Genomic DNA, 20686 nt, shown 5'->3' on the forward strand with positions numbered 1-20686 from the left:
ATTTCCAGCATTTTGAATACAATCTGATGAATTTCTTAAAAGTTGTTAGTTCAAAAATATTTCAAAAGAGTCTTTCAGTTAGACATGCAAACATCAAGAATCAACCTGTGAATCTCAACAATGGTGAAAATCAAAAAAGCATGTTGCAGTGCATTCTGGGTGCCACCTATCAAAATTCATCCATGGCTCCCATGATGCATTGCGGCATGAATAAATTATTAGCTGAATTGTTTCAGTAATTTCCTTTATTCTTACTATTCTATTATTGATTTTTATGTTACTTTTAGTAGTTTGTTTTCTAATGTTTAGAGTTGTTCTGTTTTTCTGAATATGCTGTTTGTCACCGTTGTTGAGATTCCTACACTCATTTTTGATGTATGTGTGTGCCTAAAACAAGCCTTTTTTTTATTATCAGAACAACTTTCAAGAAATCCTTTTAATTACCAGGTACTGTACAATCACAGGTTGTTATAATCAATGAGGTCAATCTAATCTGTTTAGGCTTTAATTGAGTTTGGTGATTCAGGTCAAATTCCCATGTTTTGATTTATTTCTTGTTTGTTTGTTACAATTCAGTTGTAACAGCCAAACCAAATCTAACTTTAAAAAAGGAAGGCTCAAGAGCCCAACTAAACCAAACACTGACCACTATAATGGTGACATAAAAATAGTGATTTTCATCCTTGTTGATTCTGCATGTTAACATCAAGTCTCGTCAATAATGGTCAATTATTCCTCAATTAATCACTTAATTATCTCATTAACTTTAACTCTGCTTCAGTGTTAATTTAACACTCCTATTTTAACACTTTCACACTCTTGAGTGTGGTCTCACATGTACTCCCAGCAGAGTTAATTTCACTCTGGATTTTTTGCTGTGTAGATTGTTAACTCTCTTTATTGAATGAACTTTATTGAATAAACAGAAAATAACTCAGGCTGGCACCGCTTGGCACAACTGCTGTTTTACTGTAGCAGCAAAAATATATAAGATAAATTGGCGGTTTATTCTTAAACCAATCTGCAAGCTCGAATAGTGGAAGCATAGTTCAAGTTTAATATTTGATATTTAAACAATTTAATATTTATTTTCTTATTTAAATATATAAATGAATTTAAGTTAATAAGTTACGACTTAGACATGTTTACATACATGAACAATATTATTACTTCTTTTAATAGTGTATTGACAATAGTGTATTAACTCAGTGTATCTCAGTGTGGTATGGGAACAGCTCCAGTCAAGACTGAAAAGCCCTGCAGAGAGTAGTGTGTTTAGCTGAGCGCATCTCCGGGTCTGCTCTCCCCTCTCTACAGGACATATACCTCAAACGCTGCAAAACCAGAGCTGTTAAAATCATAAAGGACTCCACCCACCCCAGTAACCATCTTCTCACTTTGCTGCCATCTGGTAAGTGTTTCTGTAGGCTGATGGCAAAAACCGAAAGACTTAGGAGGAGTTTCTTCCCCCAGGCCATCAGGCTCCTAAACTCAAAAACAGCCTCTTAACATCTTCATGTCTCTACTTAATATTCACTTTATCAGTAAGATATTCATCATTCACTATCTCACATTGACACACTGACAGTGTCTACCTGTTTGCACATTTGCCTCTTGTACATCCCTGGGTATCTTAATATTTAAGAGTGTACTTTCATGCACATTATTTTCCATTCTATATTTAATTCTACAGTATAATTTTTTTAAATATTTTTATTCTTATATTTTTATTGTTTAGTTTTATTTCATTATTTCATAGCTATATTTATGTATATTTTCATCTGTGTTGTTTTCTTTAATAATTGCACAGTCCATGGAGCGGACCTGACTCACATTATATGCTCTATATAATTGTGTATGTGAGGAATAAAAATGTTATTTACTTAATCTGTGATAAAGTATGCAAAACACCACTATACGACTCTCACTAGCTAACGGGAGCTGAAAGTGTTCGGCTTGACATGTCTTTTTTTCAACTCCGCCCTGAATGCAAGCGGATGCTCTCGCTGATCGCCGTCTTGACATGTCTTTTTTTCAACTCCGCCATGATGGGATTTATGGCTCTTTGAGGGGATCCGGATCTTCGCGATCCGTTACTTTCAAAGAGCCGTTCAAAAGAATGGCTCTTTTGGCTCTTTTTAAATATTTAGTCAATTTTAAGAAGCCAGCTTGGGGGCATCTCAGTTTATCCTGGAAATAATCACTGGGAGGAATGATGAGGTGAGATTTGTAGTCAAATAATTAAAACTCAGATATCACACACCAATATCTGAGTTTGAATTATTCTGAAATATTGATTATTACCTCATTTGTCATGTGTGGACTATATTCCATAGGGTTGCACAAATCCCTCTGCTTAGACAGTGGCATCACTATTTTGGATTTACCTTTAGTACAAAGTGTGTGTGTGTGTGTGTGTGTGGGCATGTTTTTGTGACATATCAGGACACAACTCTGTATAATGACATGGGTATGACACAGGTATTACAAGGAGAGGGTGACTTATGAGGACATAACCCATGTCCCCATTTTTCAAAACGCTTATAAATCATACAGAATGAGTTTTTTTGAGAAAGTAAAAATGCACAAAGTTTCCTGTGAGGGTTAGGGTTAGGGGTGGGGTTGGTGAATGGCGATAGAATATACAGATTCTACAGTATAAAAACCATTACACCTATGGGATGTCCCCACTTTTCACAAAAACAAACATGTGTGTGTTTGTGTGTGTGTGTGTGTGTGTGTGAAGCTACGTTGATTGACTTATGTTATTCATACAATACCTACTCACAAATAAACATCAAAAACAAAGCCGGCTGCAATGAATTTCTGTGCAAAACAGCTTTTACTACAAACACTTCCACACAAGAACATTTTGATTGAAAACCAAAAATATTTAAAGTAGATAAAATTAGAATAAATAAAATGGAAATGTCTACATACTATTACTACTGTAAACTTTTGGCTCTGCTCCTACCCAATGACAGAGGCACGCAGGGTTTTTTTCCACTGGAGTACTCACGTGAAGGATGCGTGCACAACTAATAACTAATATCATCACAAGGGTTGGCCTGCGCTGGGTGCGGAGGACTGTTCTGTCTCACGGAGGAGCTCATTTGTGTGTATCTGTGTGAAACACGCATAGGAAAAAAGAACGACAGAAAGAACGGCTCCCCTCCAGCCGCGACTCGGCTCCCATCGTTCATGTTTATGAGCCGTTCAAAAGAATCGGTTCGTTCGCGAACGTCACAACTCTAGCTCTCGCTGATCGCCGTCTGTAGCCCTGCTTCTATGGCAAGCCAAATTAACTTTTATTCATTCGCAGGATATGTATTCTTGATATCAACAATTCAATTTTCACTAGTAACAATTTTAATTCTTGATATCAACAATTCAATTTCCACTAGTAACAATTATAATTTTTGATATCAACAATTCAATTTCCACTAGTAACAATGTTAATTCTTGATATCAACAATTACATTTCCACTAGTAACAATGCTAATTCTTGATATCAGGAATTATATTTCAACTAGTAACAATGTTAATTCTTGATATCAATTATTTTTAACCTGGGAATGCCAATAGGCAAGCCAAATTAACTTTTATTCATTCGCAGGATATGTATTCTTGATATCAACAATTCAATTTTCACTAGTCAAAATGTTAATTCTTGATATCAGGAATTAGATTTCTACTAGTAGCAATTGCTATTTTTGATATCAACAATTCAATTTCCACTAGTAACAATTTTAATTTTTGATATCAGGAATTAGATTTCTACTAGTAACAATTGCTATTTTTGATATCAACAATTCAATTTCCACTAGTAACAATGTTAATCCTTGATATCTGTAATTGTATTTTCACTAGTTAAATGTCACCATAGGCTTCCATTCAAATTTAATTGTTGATATCAAGAATTGCTTTCTTACTAGTTGAAATTCCGACTTCACATATCAGAAATACAATTCTTACTAGTAAAGACCTTTATTTTGATATCAGTAATCATATGGTTACTAGTACAGACATCTATTCTTGATATCAACAATTGAATTGTTGATATCAACAATTTAATTCTTGATATCAACAATTTAATTGTCACTATTGACAATGTTCATTTCTGATATCATGAATGTGATTGTTACTAGTAAGAAAATCATTTTAGATATCAGAAATTATATTGATATCAGAAATTATTTTTCAGATATCAAAAATAACAATTGTAACATGTTGAAATACATTTACTGATATCAAGAATTAACATTTCAACTAGTAACAACTAAATTGTTGATATCAAGAATTCACATTGTTACTAGTAACAAAGTAATTATTGATATCAACAAAGGCAGTTGATATCTGAAATTGTCCTTGCAACTAGTGAAAATAGAATTACTGATATCTTAAATAACATTTTAACTAGTAAAAATACTTTTACAGATATGTAGAAATGCCATTTTTACATGTAAGAATAGCTATGGTAATGAGATCATGAATATTAATGAGATTTTCGACACTCCTCCTTTTTCAGCATTTGCCAAAGATGGCAGAAGAATGTCCACGTGCAGAAACGGCTCCTCCTTTATTTATTTTTGTCAGTGAAACTTGAAAAATTATATTATGGCTGGATTCATTTGTAAAAAATGTTGTTAATTGTAAAAAAAATAAAAAAAAATAAATAAAAAAAAAATACATTTATGCTGTTTCCTTTTATTGGCCACCAAGTCCTTCGGATAATTAAAGGAAAAGTGAACAAGGCATTAATTTAGTTTTTAAAATAACTTCATGTCGCTTTTTCAGGTGTTTGTTTTTGTTTTTATTACACATTCTTCTAATACATCAAATAAAAAATACATCTAAAGGAAAAAATATAACAGATAACAATGCATCATACAAACGGTTTACTGGACTTTTTTTTTTTTTTTTTTTGAATATCGTTGGCTACATGAATGAGTCGTGTCCTAAAAGGAATAATTTTTTATATAACATGTTATCCGGTTCTTGAAGCATCGGTGGACAAGAGGAATGGTATATATATGTACGCTGTTATACAAGCTGTATACTCACTACTTAACATTGTAGCAAAGCGTCATTTCTTCAGTACTGTCATATGAAAAGGTATAATAAATATACCAAACGTGTGAGGTGTACTCATAGCCAGCCAGTCCAACAATCCCTACAATCTGTAATGTAAGACTCTAGATACAAAAAGCACAGTTCTTATTTTTATTACATCCACAATCTATACAGGTGTTCCAGTAATACCGTAAAGTTATAGTAATGCACAGAACCGATTAAACAAGGTACAATTCACAATGACGGTGAGAAAAAAAAAAAAACATGTTTTATTAAAAGAATCATTCTGAATAATTCATACATGACAAACAGCTGAAAACGATAATAAATACAAACACAACTGTATAAATAAAAGCGGAAAAAGATTAGAAACATGCACATCAGCATCACACTCTATTTAGCATAACACCGCCTGCAATAGGCTACTGGGTGAACTGGAATGTAGAAACATATTCCTAGTACACAGATTCCACATATTCCACATAGCCATTTCTCTCTAAATTGCTTTCGATATATAATCGAAAAAGTGTCTTAAATAAATGTTAAGTAATATAACGTCATAAGTCTGGTTGCAAATTTTAATCGATGTATTTCTAATGTATGCATTGCACACTAGTGCTATTTAATTTGAAATTAAATGCCATGCAAACGGTAATTTTCCGGAGCTCCTACAACTAGCCCTAACCTTACACAATATTCATGTTATTTTTCACTTTTCGATAATTTCGTTGAGTTTTATTGAAAATACATGCCTTTCCGATGAGATACGGGACGTGAAAAGGATAAAGAAAGGGCTCGGCAAAAGGCGGAATCGAACCCGGGTCCGTCGGGTCAAAACGTATTTACTTGGCGCTTAACCATCTGCGCCACAGAAAACTATAGTATGTTCATGTCTTTTGGCATCCTTGACAAACACTACCCTACGTCTGTAGGCGGAGTTAAATAGTCCCTTTCGAAATAAAAACAAAATAATTATTAAAAATAGCCTACAGGAGCGTTTTATTTTCATGAGAGGGCAATCGAATGTGCCCATTCTCTTTTGTGCTCTGAATCTTGAAGTTTATCCGCCATAAACATTCATAAAAGGTTGCACTCGTCATTAAATTATGCACATATCCAAAAAGGAGTTCATTGCTATGCACATATCCAAAAAGGAATTCATGATAACTAAAATAACAATTTTTACTAGTGAAAATTTAATTTTAACATGTAACAATTAAGTTAAAGATATCAAGAATTATGTGTATTACTAGTTGTAATTTCATTTTTGATATGATAAACGCATTTTTGCATTTCTGATGACGTCATTTGTGATATCAAGAATTCGTGTCGTTACTAGTGGAAATGTAATTGTTGATATCAAGAATTCAATTGTTGATATCAACAATTAAATTGTTGATATCATGAATCGACGTCGGTACTAGTAACCATGTGATTACTGATATCAAAAATAAAGGTCTTTACTAGTAAGAATTGTATTTTTGATATGTGAAGTCGGAATTTCAACTAGTAAGAAAGCAATTCTTGATATCAACAATTAAATTTGAATGGAAGCCTATGGTGACATTTAACTAGTGAAAATACAATTCCTGATATCAAGAATTAACATTGTTACTAGTGGAAATTTAATTGTTGATATCAAAAATAGCAATTGTTACTAGTAGAAATCTAATTCCTGATATCAAAAATTTACATTGTTACTAGTGGAAATTGAATTATTGATATCAAGAATTAACATTTTTACTAGTGGAAATTGAATTGTTGATATCAAAAATAGCAATTGTTACTAGTAGAAATCTAATTCCTGATATCAAGAATCAACATTTTAACTAGTGAAAATCTAATTGTTGATATCAAGAATTAACATTGTTACTAGTGACAATTAAATTGTTGATATCAAGAATTAAATTGTTGATATCAAGAATCGACGTCTGTCCTAGTAACCACGTGATTACTGATATCAAAAATAAAGGAGATCGTGAATATTAATGAGATTTTCCGACACCCCTCGTTCTAGCGTCAGCATTGGCCAAAGATGGCAGAAGAACTACCACGTGCAGAAACGGCTCCTCCTTTATTATTCATTTTTGTAAATCGATGCTGTTTCTTTTTTTGGCCACCAAGTCCTTCGGATAATTAAAAGGAAAAATGAACAAGGCATTAATTTAGTTTTAAAAATAACTCCATGTCCTTTGTTCAGGGTTTTCTTTTTGGTTTTATTACACTTTCTTCTAATAGTCTACATCAGATAAAAAAAAATACAACCAAAAGGAAAAATATAACAGGTAATAATGCATCATACAAACATTTTACTGGACTTTATTATTATTATTATTTGGAATATCGTTGGCTACATGAATGATAAATAAATTTACACTGTTATACAAGCTGTACACTCACTACTTTACATTGTAGCAAATTGTCATTTCTTCAGTGTTGTCACATGAAAACGTACAATAAAATATTTACAAAAATGTGAGGGGTGTACTCACTTCTGTGAGATACTGTATATTTAATCAAGTTTGTTTTATTGGAGTAAATGATCTACAAGCATTAAACATTTCTACAACACTAATAATGTTAAACTACTGTTGCTACACTACGGTTATGCACATTTATTGCATTTATTTTCAATAAATAAATCCTAATAATCTGGCTCCCTCTAGTGGTAATCCATCTAAACCTAATATCACAGCCTTCATCTTCCACTTGAAATTGGCTGATAGTTTAGAATTTGATTTTGGCAGGGGCTATTTGAATACAATGAATTATATTTACACTTAGTGAAAATAGCATATTTTATAAGCAATAGATTTTATTTACCCTATTTAATAATATGAGTATTTTCTTACAGTAATAGTAGTTTGATGCTGTTTGTGCTACATAGTGCAAGTAGTGATCAATATGTGCACCTCATTATTGTAGTAGGCTACATTATAAAACAGTATAGGCTACAATAATAACATATTGAGTGTAAATTATAATTTTTATTTACAAATGATTAAATGGACACCGCCCCTACAACTAGCCCTAGAATTACAAAATATCCACGTTATTTTCCACTTTTCGATAATTTCGTTGAGTTTTATTGAAAATATATGCCTTTCGATGTGATAGGGGACGTGAAAAGGGTGAAGAAAGAGATCGGCAGAAGGCGGAATCAAACCGGGTCCGTCACGTCAAAAAACCAACTATTTCATGATTTACCACCTGCACCACAGAACACATGAGAAAACTGGTGTCTCTGTATATTATTGTTTAACACTACCACGCGTTGGTAGGCGGAGTTAAATAGCCTGTGCAAAAATAAAAACAAAATAATTATTAAAAATAGCCTACAGGAGCGTTTTATTTTCATGAGAGGGCAATCGAATGTGCCCATTCTCTTTTGGACTCTTTACCTTGTCGTCTATCAGCAATAAACATTCATAAAGGGTTGGACTCGTCATTAAATTATGCACATATCCAAAAAGGGGTTCATTGATATGCACATATCCAAAAAGGAATTAATGATATCTTAAATTACAATTTTTACTAGTGAAAATGCAATTTTAACATGTAAGAATTAAGTTACTGATATCAAGAATTAAGTGTATTACTAGTTGTAATTTCATTGTTGATATGATAAACTTATTTCTGCGAGTGATGACGTCATTGTTGATATCAAGAATACGTGTCATTACTAGTGGAAATGTAATTGTTGATATCAAGAATTCAGTTATTGATATCAACAATTAAATTGTTGTTATCAAGAATTAAATTGTTGATATCAACAATTCACATGTTTAAATGTTAAAACGGCGCCAAAACTATTACAGATATCAAAATGCATTTGTTACTAGTTACAATTCTAAAATCACATATCAGCTTTGTATTTCTTACTAGTAGAAATATAATTTTTGATATCAACAATGACATTTTTACTAGTAAAAATGTGAATTCTTGATATCAACAATTTAGTTGTTACTAGTGGAAATGTTCATTCTTGATATCAAAAATGTAATTGTTACTAGTGACACTGTTCATTTCTGATATCTGAAAATGTATTTCTGATATCAACAATTGGGAGGGTAATTTCTGATATCTAAAATGGCATTCTTACTAGTAACAATTACATTCATGATATCAGAAATGAACATTGTCACTAGTGACAATTAAATTGTTGATATCAAGAATTAAATTGTTGATATCAAGAATTAAATTGTTGATATCAAGAATAGACATCTTTACTAGTAACCATGTGATTACTGATATCAAAAATAAAGGTCTTTACTAGTAAGAATTTTATTTCTGATATGTGAAATCGGAATTTCAACTAGTAAGAAAGCAATTCTTGATATCAACAATTAAATTTGAATGGAAGCCTATGGTGACATTTAACTAGTGAAAATACAATTCCTGATATCAAGAATTAACATTGTTACTAGTGGAAATTGAATTGTTGATATCAAAAATAGCAATTGTTACTAGTAGAAATCTAATTCCTGATATCAAAAATTAACATTGTTACTAGTGGAAATGTAATTGTTGATATCAAAAATTCTAATTGTTACTAGTGGAAATGTAATTGTTGATATCAAGAATTAACATTGTTACTAGTAAAAATTGAATTGTTGATATCAAGAATACATATCCTGCGAATGAATAAAAGTTAATTTGGCTTGCCATACTGCTTCAAGTCGAACGCACCCCTTTACCCAGTTAACACGTGACGACTACTGCTCTTTACATACTATAACAGGGAAGTATGCCATTTCGGACGCAGCCACTTTTCAGTTAGGCAAGGCGAAGGCGAAGCAAAAACGGCGCAAGTTTCCTTTTGTTTTGTTTTTTTGTCGATGGCTAGGCGTCGAACATCACATCGCTAGCAAAAATGACACAAGCTGTTTTCTATTGATGTTTTCCACGGTTTCTGCAAATGGGAACCCAGCTAACACAGTTACGTCGTGACGACGTAACTGGACCAGACCATATTCGTTGCAGCGACATCCCAAATAACGTTCCAGCGACGTAACTTTGTGATTCCCATATCCGTCGTGGCGACGTTATAGTGGAACGTCGCTGGAACGTGATGAGTACGTCTCAACGACCAAACTGGCACGTTATGAGAAAGTTACTATAAAGTACCATATTGGTCGCAGCGACGTACCATATAACGTTCCAGTGACGTAACTTTGTGATTCCCATATCCGTCGTGGCGACGTTATAGTGGAACGTCGCTGGAACGTGATGAGTACGTCCCAACGACCAAACTGTCACGTTATGAGGACGTTCCTATAAAATACCATATTGGTCTCAGCGACGTACCACATAACGTTCCAGTGACGTAACTTTGTGATTCCCATATCCGTCGTGGCGACGTTATAGTGGAACATCGCTGGAACGTGATGAGTATGTCCTGACGACCAAACTGGCACGTTATGAGGACGTGACATTACAGGATCATATTGGTAATTCATATTTTCACCTCACCATTACCTTGAAATACATAAAGAACTAATAAACTCAATCCATCTCTGGTGTAAAAAATAAACCTTATGAAATCTAATTGTAATCTAATTACAGGGGATTCATAGTTAATACATTAATTACATACATGCAATGCAAACAAATACAAAAACATTACATTCTAATATAAAATAGACAAAAACACACTGCATTCATTCACAAATCAATATTTATTCAGCACTACTTTGTACAAATACGAAGCCAAAACATTTTGAACATTGCACCTGTTCTTTAACCATGCAAAATGTTACTAAGTTATGAGCACAGAAAACTAAACACATCAATTCATAGAATACACAATATAAACAATAGAAAATTTTTGTCTTAAAGATGGGGAGATGGTTAATGACGTTATTAGTGAAAATTATAAATAATTATCAGTAAACTTGATACAACAATTTAGTGCAACAAAAAATACATGATAAATAGATATGAAACAATTCAGCAGATACTGCACAGAGAAACTGCACAAAGTAAAACTGTGAGCGTCGTATATGAGGCTCCTGGTATAAATGTCTGTTGGTGATGTGCTTTAATTACACGACATGCAGGAAAAAATGTAGGCTAATTCATGCGCACGATTTTCTATTTCATTGCCTCGATTTGCTAAAACGTGTACACTATTTATACATCAAGAGAACGAATTAGTAAATTGTGCATACGATTTAGCAAATCAATGAAATGTAAAAGTAATTATGCATGTTTTAGTACATCGAGGGAACAAATTAGTAAATCATGGACATGATTTCTTTCTTTTTCTTGCATGTCATGATCAGGGCTCTGTGCTCACTATCAGAGGATAAACCTAAACAATAAAGCAATTACCAAAGAACCATAATTTTTGAGCTTCTCAGAAGAAAAACATTCATAAAGCGTAAAGATATGAAAAATGAACAATATAGAGATTTCTAGCATCTCTCCTGTATTATTTGTCCCACCCGAAAAAACAAAGGTTTTTAAGAAAATGAGCATACTGACTTCTGTGATCTGTGATTACTGACTGTGGAGATGACTCTTTCAGACAGTGCTGAGGAGGCAGAGTTAGGTGCAGGACAGCTGATAGAGAAGAGGAAGAGTGTGTTTCTTACCCCAACTGCAGAAGACAGGCTCTTCTGAGGGAAGGACAGGAGGCGTGATGCAGTGTTATGCTGTAGAACAAGGCTTCTTCTCAGCACCTGATCTTCTTCAGAAAAGAGTTCCTCTAGTGTAGAGTCACACACTCAGATTTCTTGCAAACTGGAATCTTTTAATAACATTTAGCATATTATTGTAGTCATGTTCATTGTTTTTATTATAACACATGGCAAGCTTATGAGAAAATTGTTAAATGTGTTCTTCCTCCTCTTCTTCATCCTGGGCCTGCACTGTCAACATCCTTCTCTGAGCTGAAAGGGAGGATCATCTTGTTAATGTTGCTCATGTATGTTCACAACCAGTCAAAAATCTGGAATCTTTTCTTTATGGTTTTCAAGAGAAGTCTCTTCTACTCACCAAGGCTAGATTAATTTGATCAATTTTTTTTTTTAAGTAATTGTAAAAAAAAAAAAAACAGAAAGAAAGAAATAACAGTTTTCATACTCTTTTTTTGAATATACTTAAACATATTTATTGAAATAATTATGAGGCAAAGCTGAATTTTTCAGTAACTTTACTCCAGTCTTCAGTGTCACATGATATTTTTCATATACTGATTTGCTGATCGGGAAACATTGCTGATTATCACAAATCAGTGCATTTACATGCACCTAATCACATTATTGGCGCTATGATCAAAGTGTACATCTGCTCATGACGTACATGATGTGAATCACATCTGCAGTTAGCTTACTACGATTGTTAGTTCTACTGAACTCTATTGGTAACGAAGGAACTTGTGACCAAAGTTGGTTTTAGGGAAACGCACCCCATATTAGAAATGATGGGAAAGAAAACTTAGCATTTCTGTAAAGTTGAATTTTTTCTTCATTATTATTTTATAAAACACAAAGTTCAAAACATTGAAAAAAAGGTAATCTTTTGTAAAATTACAAAAGTCTTCTCTACCACTGGTTTTCAATTTTATGCATTCTTGCTATTAGCCAAACCCCAAATAAAATAAATAAATAAAATAAATAATAAATAAATAAATGTAACTAGTGTAGACAAAAAGTTTGGGCAGCACAACTGTTTTCAACACTGATAATAATCAGAAAAATGTATTGAGCAGTAAATCATCATATTAGAATGATTTCTGAAGATCATGTGACACTGAAGACTGGAGTAATTAATGCTGAAAATATAGCTGTGCATTATAGAAATAAATTAAACTTTTAAAATATATTTAAAACTTTTGACCAGCTGTGTACATTGCCACATTTAAATGAAAACTCAACTTGTAATAAACAATGCACACATTCTCAAAGAACTTACATTCTGGTGATTACTTCCTTCCCGCACTGCTGTCAGTTCCTTTCAGTCGTTCCCAGACCTCCTTGTTTTTAATCTTTCCCTCAAATCTACAGAAACAAACATCATTTTATAGACAATTTGGATAAGTCACGAATTGCAATAGTTATATAACTATAATCACAATGCTAAATTATGTATATAATTATAAATATATATTGAATAGGCACACAAGTATAGGGATAGTATTGAATTGGCAGATTAGCATATCATCCCAGCCCTAGTTACTACAGTCAAAACAATGAAACTCTCTTCAAGAGCGCACAATTACTGAGATTTAAAACTGTTAAAAGAAAAGGCTCAAAATATTGCACACATATAATACACAACAATATCTCTTCCTTTGGTGTTTTGAACATTTCTGTGAGTAATGCTACACGCTGTGACTCTGTGTTGCTTCAAGTGCATCATTCTGCGCACTGGTTGTGTTTACGCGATGCACGCTGTATAGGAGCCATTCCCTTTTGTATTATAATACATTAGCACAATGAAAGATTCTTGTTCTGTCCCATCTACCACATGTTGCTTCCTTCATTACTGTGCTATACATTTCAAAAGAAATGTATTTTACACACACACACACACATATATATATATATATATATATATATATATAGACGGTTTCAACGGCAACAACATAAACAAACGTTACTGCGCATGCGCGCTTTTGTGGACCTAACCTAACCGGTAGACTTCCAAATAGAATCAATAACAACAGCCAAGTCCCTCTAGAGTAGATTTTTTTTGATAACAAACAAAATATGTTTGCTGTGTGGATCAGGCGGACTTGATGAAAATGCAAATTCATCCTTTGCCAGCAGGAGATGTTTTAAAGCATAGACATAAAGCGCGAGAAATAGAGGTTTCCCCAGTTGTAAACAAAGCAGAGCTGGTACGCTCACACGCTGCTTTATCAGGCATATAACATGCAAGTCTTTCTTCAGAAATACAGCGATATAAAAACACCTGTGCCTCGTTTTGATATTTAAACATATAAATGTTAGGAATTATTAAACGTGCAGTACGTAACGTTACTCATGTTTATTCAACGAAGCCTTTTTGAAAATCGATCAGTTTTAAAATTGTGGCGAGTCTCCAAAAATAAATAAATGTATGGGAAACACATCCCACAGCACAACCACCTGAGCCCTTCAGTCTACTCATCACCTTAACTTTAACTACGTTTGTAGAAGGCACCGCAGCCAGACCGATGTACACAACACAGACTGGAAGTTAACTTAGGTCCAGGCGCGTGCATCCGATGAAACTGTCTAATATATATATATATATATATATATCAGTTTGAGACCAAAGGTTTGGACACACCTTCTCATTTAAAGAGTTTTCTTTATTTTCATGACTATGAAAATTGTAGATTCACACTGAAGGCATCAAAACTATGAATTAACACATGTGGAATTATATATGGAATTATATACATAACAAAATAGTGTGAAACAACTGAAAATATGTAATATTGTAGGTTCTTCAAAGTAGCCACCTTTTGCTTTGATTACTGCTTTGCACACTCTTGGCATTCTCTTGATGAGCTTCAAGAGGTAGTCACCTGAAATGGTCTTCCAACAGTCTTGAAGGAGTTCCCCGAGAGATGCTTAGCACTTGTTGGCCCTTTTGCCTTCTGTCTGCGGTCCAGCTCACCCCTAAACCATCTGGATTGGGTTCAGGTCCGGTGACTGTGGAGGCCAGGTCATCTGGCGCAGCACCCCATCACTCTCCTTCTTGGTCAAATAGCCCTTGATGCCTTCAGTGTGACTCTACAATTTTCATAGTCATGAAAATAAAGAAAACTCTTTGAATGAGAAGGTGTGTCCAAACTTTTGGTCTTTACTGTAAAATATATATTTTACAGTTTTTATATATATATATATATATATATATATATATATATAATATATATATATATATATATATATATATATATATATATATATATATATATATATATATATATATACACACACACACACACACTTTTGCACATCCTGTCATACCAGTGACTGGGTGTTACTGCAATAGACTTTGCAGCATTAAGGTTAACGATTAATCGATTATTTGATCATTAATTTAAACGACGATCGATCATGGAAATGATTGAAAATTGACATCCCTACACAGAAGTATAGAAAATTCTACATTGATTTAAATTTTTTTTTGCAAAAAACGACACTGATATCGGATCAGAATTACTGTCTCTTCTCATAGTGACAGCCAATCACATTAGTTTTCTGGTATTGCATGCACTTGATTGGCTTGCGTCTGCACTAGGGTATTTGCATAAGATGTTCTGACTGGAGGACGGTTGCATTGGCGCTTGAAAAGTCTTCAACTTCTATTTAGAATTAATTTCTAGAATTAATTTCACCATGCTTGACGTCACTTCATTTAAAAGTAAACGAGAGGCGTTGACGCCCCGTGTGATGGGGCGTTATATGTCTGGATACCGCTGCACAAATCTTTCAACCACGAGAAATGTAGTTCCAGCACGGCCTTACATCCAGGACAGCAGAATGGTCAGGGTGACCTGAAACACATAACCAACTGAAATCAATTTAAAAGTATTTAGTCTTGCCTGAGTGATGCTGAAACAACCAGGTTTAGTTTTTCACCCAGGAGAAACTGCTTCCTGTGGAACAGTCTCCATGAAGAATGATCTCTTGATCCTGGATCCTTGCTGCCATCCACGCAGAGATGATTTGGAGGATATGTGGTTGTGTCTAAAGGGTAATGAATCAATGTTACAAGAATACTGATAGCAGCACTATTGATCCTGTACCTTATGTAAATGTTTTCAGTACCGAACAAGTCAGGAACCAAATTAGTACCAGTTCTTGAAACCCATCTCTACTTGTAATAGTTGTCTTGTTGCTGCTGCCCAGACTGTCTCTTCCCCTGATGATAAATATGTGTTCATTTTAAAGCAATAAATAATACATTTAAATTACTAGGTGGTAACAAATATATTTCCTTATAAGGAACTCACTGAATCATGGACTCAACTGGTGTTTGTCAGGCCCTAAAAAAGTGAACAATTTGTTTACTTTTTGTGAAACGAAAGTATCAGATCAATTTGAGAATTAAACTAGCATTAAAAAGCATGCATGTGAAAAACACCATCAACACCTATAATGAACAGATGACAGAATTTACAAGCCTGCCACTTGAGGGAGAAAAGGGGAAATTATTAATCCCACATAACGTTACACTGAACATGATTTCGGCAGCCTCGGTCTAATTAACGTTAAACTTTATATTTAACGTTAAATCGGTTTATATTCAAGTTCACAGCATGGCTAGCATGAGCATCATCAAGCTCGAGCAGCAGGTATTCAAACAAACTAATTAACGTTACTACGGTTAAAAATTTAATAATTAGAAAGTTAATACTGTATAGTTTATAGTGATAAATTTCAAATAATTTAAAACAGGTAAGGTTATATTCGATTTTTACAGTTAACGTTACCTTAGACCACCTCTGAGACTGCTTTTGAGCTAATTAACCAAACAGAGCATTTATTTATTAAATTGAAAGAGAAAACCTACAAAAATACAAAACACTACTCCTCTTTGATGGCATTTAACGTTATATCAGTTAAAATCTATAAATAAAAGTAGATTTATAGGACTTACCTTTCCTCCGTGTCCGTCCGCTGGAAGTTGACCGTTACAAAATGACGGGCACGCGCACGTCGCGCACTTCACTCAAAAAGTGACGTGCTCTGCTAGTTTAAGGTTTAAATGTTAATTTGTCCCGTACTCTCTTTCATTAACAAACATTATCACCATTTGCTAACTAAATTGTTTATTTTATTGTTCTTAAACTGATGGCATATATATATATATATATATATATATATATATATATATATATATATATATATATATATATATATATATATATATATAATTATTTTAACATGCTTGATTAATTTTTTTTTTATATTTCCCAAAGAATATGCTGTTCAAATGGTATCTTAATAATAATAATACATCTAGTGCAATAATATTAAAAGTTATCTGAAGACCAGCTGACCACGTCGCTACAATGTCCCCAATGGGACTAACTAGCGACGTCTTTTGAGTACATGCCCACGACGTTTCTGGGAAGTTAGCCAAGATTTAAAAAAATGGAACTTTACCACGACGTCCTCACAACGTTGCCATAAAGTAATGTCGCGCTGACCAAATGACGACTAACTGGCGACGTCCTCACAACGTTCTGTGTTTGCTGGGAATTCACTTCCACTTGGAAGATAAAAGTACATTTTTTTTCCGCTCAGTCCAGACTTCTTTTCGAAACCGTGGTGGGACATGTTTGGTGTTTTTCTCACCTGTGTTTTGCTTTTGCAAGGTAAGCGATTTTTAATTATAAAAATCATTTATTTTATTATCAGTTATTATCAGTTCTTTTATTCGCCATTTCTCGATTGGGAGACAAACAGCTTTTTCTAGTGGCGTCGCCAATAAAAATCTCCCTTAACCCGTTTAATCACGGTTTTTTTTTCCAGACATGAAAACAAAATATATCCAGATGATGTGTCATAAGTAACTGATCTATCATTGTTAATGTCCAGATTTATTTTAGCACTCAGTCTGATTTCACTTCTTCCTCTTTAACTCTTTCTGCCTGTTTGCTGGAAATGAATGCATGGATGAAACACAACTTTCTGAAACTAAATTGTTCTAAAACTGACATTTTATTAATTGGCTCTAATGTTAGTAAGTTCAGTGATTTTTAACAATACCCAAATCCTGCTCAGATCTGGGATATGGGTTTGATTTTTGATGTTCAGTTGACTTTTAATTCTCACCTCAAAAACATTTACTAAAGTTGCTTTCTTTCTAGGCCTGATGCTGAGAGGCATATTTGCAGGAAATGCATTAAAACATCAGTTAGAATGATTTTTAAGTGCTTTATAAATGAAAACCTTCTTTACGGTGGGATTGAATGGGTTCATATTTAAGATTAACATTAGAGAAATAAGAAGAGTAATAATATTTAGTTTTGATGGCTAAGTATACTGTACAGTTTCGAGTAATCTTTTATTAAACTTTATTACACATTTTGATTTGGGAAAAATAGTCCCAAACGTAGGTGTGACAGGGTTTGACAGACATAAAAACAACCTCGGTCGTGGCTCTCTAAATTAGACCTGAATGTTCTTTCACACAGATTGATAGCAATACATAAATATATCTGAAAAAACATTAAAATCTAATTCAGTATATCTCAGAAATAGTCTTTATTATTGATATGAATGGGTGAGGTCTGCAAAATGCCTGCAAAATTAAAGATGCTGATATATTTAATACTTGGACTGACAGAATGTATTTTGTCTTATTTTGAATTAATAAATGAAATGGTATTGAGTCGTAATAGAGTTATAAAAACATTGTTCTTTTTCAATCTCTTTAAATGAATATCATCAGTGGTCTATGAACATCTGCAAGTCAAGTCTGTTTATCTGAAGAGTGGATGTGATTCAATGATGTTCTTCTGCTGTTTGTTTGCATGCGTTACATTATAAATCCAGACATATTTCTCTCAATCTTTATGATCTGTAGATAAACATTTTCACAGCACTTTCCTGTTGTATAATTTTGTCCCAGACATGATTTATAATTATTTGCTCGTTTCTTCTTCAGGTTTATCTGGTGTTGATTCAGAGAAAGTGTCAGTGATGGAGGGAGATTCAGTCACGCTACACACTGGCATCAAAACAAATCAAGACAGAATAAAGTGGTTTTTTAATACTGATCGTATCGCTCAGATCAGTGGAGATCAGAGTAAGATCTGTGCAGATGCTGTGTGTCCTGAGAGATTTAGAGACAGACTGAAGCTGGATCATCGGACTGGATCTCTGACCATCACAAACATCACAAACACAGACTCTGGAGATTATACACTAGATATCATCAGCCGCAATGGTGTAAAGACCTTCAGTGTTTCTGTTCATGGTGAGTCATTTCACATTTAAAAGCAGGCTACATACGTTTAAAATCAATTGTGTTTATTATAGCAGTGACACTTAACAGCTTGAAAAAACTGTGAATGAATTATGTGAGGGATATCAACAGTTAGGTGTGTATTGCACAGTTTTAATGTACAATGTAGAGGAAAATAACCACTTGATGTGCAACTAGCCATGGATTATCAGTGGTCACTTGTCAACACTGGCAACTTAAAACTGTTATTGGTGTTTACAGCACAATATATGACCGAAACTGAAAAAGGCGGTTCATTTCTTCAGTTAAATAAAACTCTTTTAATCTTATAAAGTGATCTTCTGTGTGTAATTATTTTTAATAATTATTACTGCACTGTGTAGTTTGTTGTTCTCAGCAAAATGTTCCTCCATCATCTGTTGGTTTGTGTTTCAGATGCTCCTGCCGTTGATCGAGAAGAAATAAAGACAGTGAAGGAGGGAAAATCTGTCACTTTAGATCCTGGAGTCATGAACAACACAAATGTTTTGATCATGTGGCTTTTTAATGACGTCCTCATCGCTGAAATCAGTGAAGAACCCAGTAAGACCTGCACAGATGTTCAGTGTGAGGACTCTGATGAGAGATTCAGAGACAGACTGAAGGTTAATCAGACTGGATCTTTGACCATCATGAACACCAGAACCACAGACTCTGGAGAATATAAACTACAGATCATCATCATCATCAGCAGGAACAGCAGCTTCAGTATTAGGAGGAGCAGGAGTTTCAGTCTTACTGTCACTGGTGAGTGTCATTCAGTGCAAATTAAATCAACTGCCTTTCATTGAGGACTGTTTACAGTAAGATTTCAATAAATGTTATTAACCTGCAAAATACACAATGCAAAAAGTTTCCTGTAATCATTGATATTTCCTGTTGATTTTGTTGATTGTGTTGTTTTAGTTCCTGTAACTCAGAAACCACCATTTGTCAATTAAATCTGCCTCACACAACTGATGAACAAAGCAGAAAGGTGTAAATATCAGACAGAAACATCAAGTTAAACTGATACGACTGTCTCTCTTTATCATTACAGGTTCAGGTCTGTCTCTGTCTGTTGTAGCAGGAATATGTGCTGCTGTAGTTATTCTGCTCGTGGCTGCTGCTGCTGGTGTAATGTATCTTAAGTGAAAGAAAGGTAAGTATTACACACAGCTGATTAAACAAGATTAAATAATAGAGCCATTGTGTGTGCAAGATGTGAAAATATGTATTTTCATTGTATGTCGTCTTTCTGTGTATCTGAGTTTGCTATTATTGTTCAAACAGGAAGTGGGGCGGAGCCAAATCAAGCTCAGGTAATATACAAATATACATTAATTACTTAAAAACACAATTCTAATATTTTTATTTTTGTGTTTGTGTAATCATCAATCCTGTTAATTTCTCTTGCCTTCTGTGTTTTCTTACAGGAGAATCCTATAAAAAACTCATCCGTTAGAAAGACTGAGGCTGCTGCTAATGGAGCGTCCTGTGAAAAGACTGAGACTGCCACTGAAATACCACCGTAGTGTTATTATTATTTTATTTTTCTTAAAAGGTCAACTGAAGAGACGATGGTAAATGAGAAAATTGAATCAAACTCACTCAAACGGTAGTCCACATATATTTCCAGTTACATAAACATTGCCTCCAAAAAAACAGTTAAGCAGGA

The 20686-nt window shown here is 33.8% G+C and overlaps 1 protein-coding gene and 1 long non-coding RNA gene across 2 annotated transcripts in view; one reads left to right on the top strand and one right to left on the bottom strand.

Annotated features, from left to right (window-relative positions):
- The window catches only part of LOC113080628 (uncharacterized), a 37906-nt gene extending 18274 nt beyond the window's left edge, over nucleotides 1–19632 (top strand). The window contains exons 3-4 of the mRNA XM_026252790.1: nucleotides 18691–19002; nucleotides 19562–19632. Coding sequence (XP_026108575.1) covers nucleotides 18691–19002; nucleotides 19562–19632 — 383 coding nt within the window. The remainder of the gene's footprint in view (nucleotides 1–18690; nucleotides 19003–19561) is intronic.
- Nucleotides 11920–14633, bottom strand: LOC113080624 (uncharacterized). Its single transcript, XR_003281916.1, has 3 exons — nucleotides 14594–14633; nucleotides 12991–13076; nucleotides 11920–11966 (listed from the first exon to the last, which is right to left on the bottom strand). It is a non-coding gene; the product is annotated as an uncharacterized LOC113080624 (long non-coding RNA).
- Nucleotides 19633–20686: the final 1054 nt, after the last annotated feature.

Source organism: Carassius auratus, unplaced genomic scaffold, assembly GCF_003368295.1.
Source record: "Carassius auratus strain Wakin unplaced genomic scaffold, ASM336829v1 scaf_tig00031891, whole genome shotgun sequence".
Classification (NCBI taxonomy): Eukaryota; Metazoa; Chordata; class Actinopteri; order Cypriniformes; family Cyprinidae; genus Carassius; species Carassius auratus.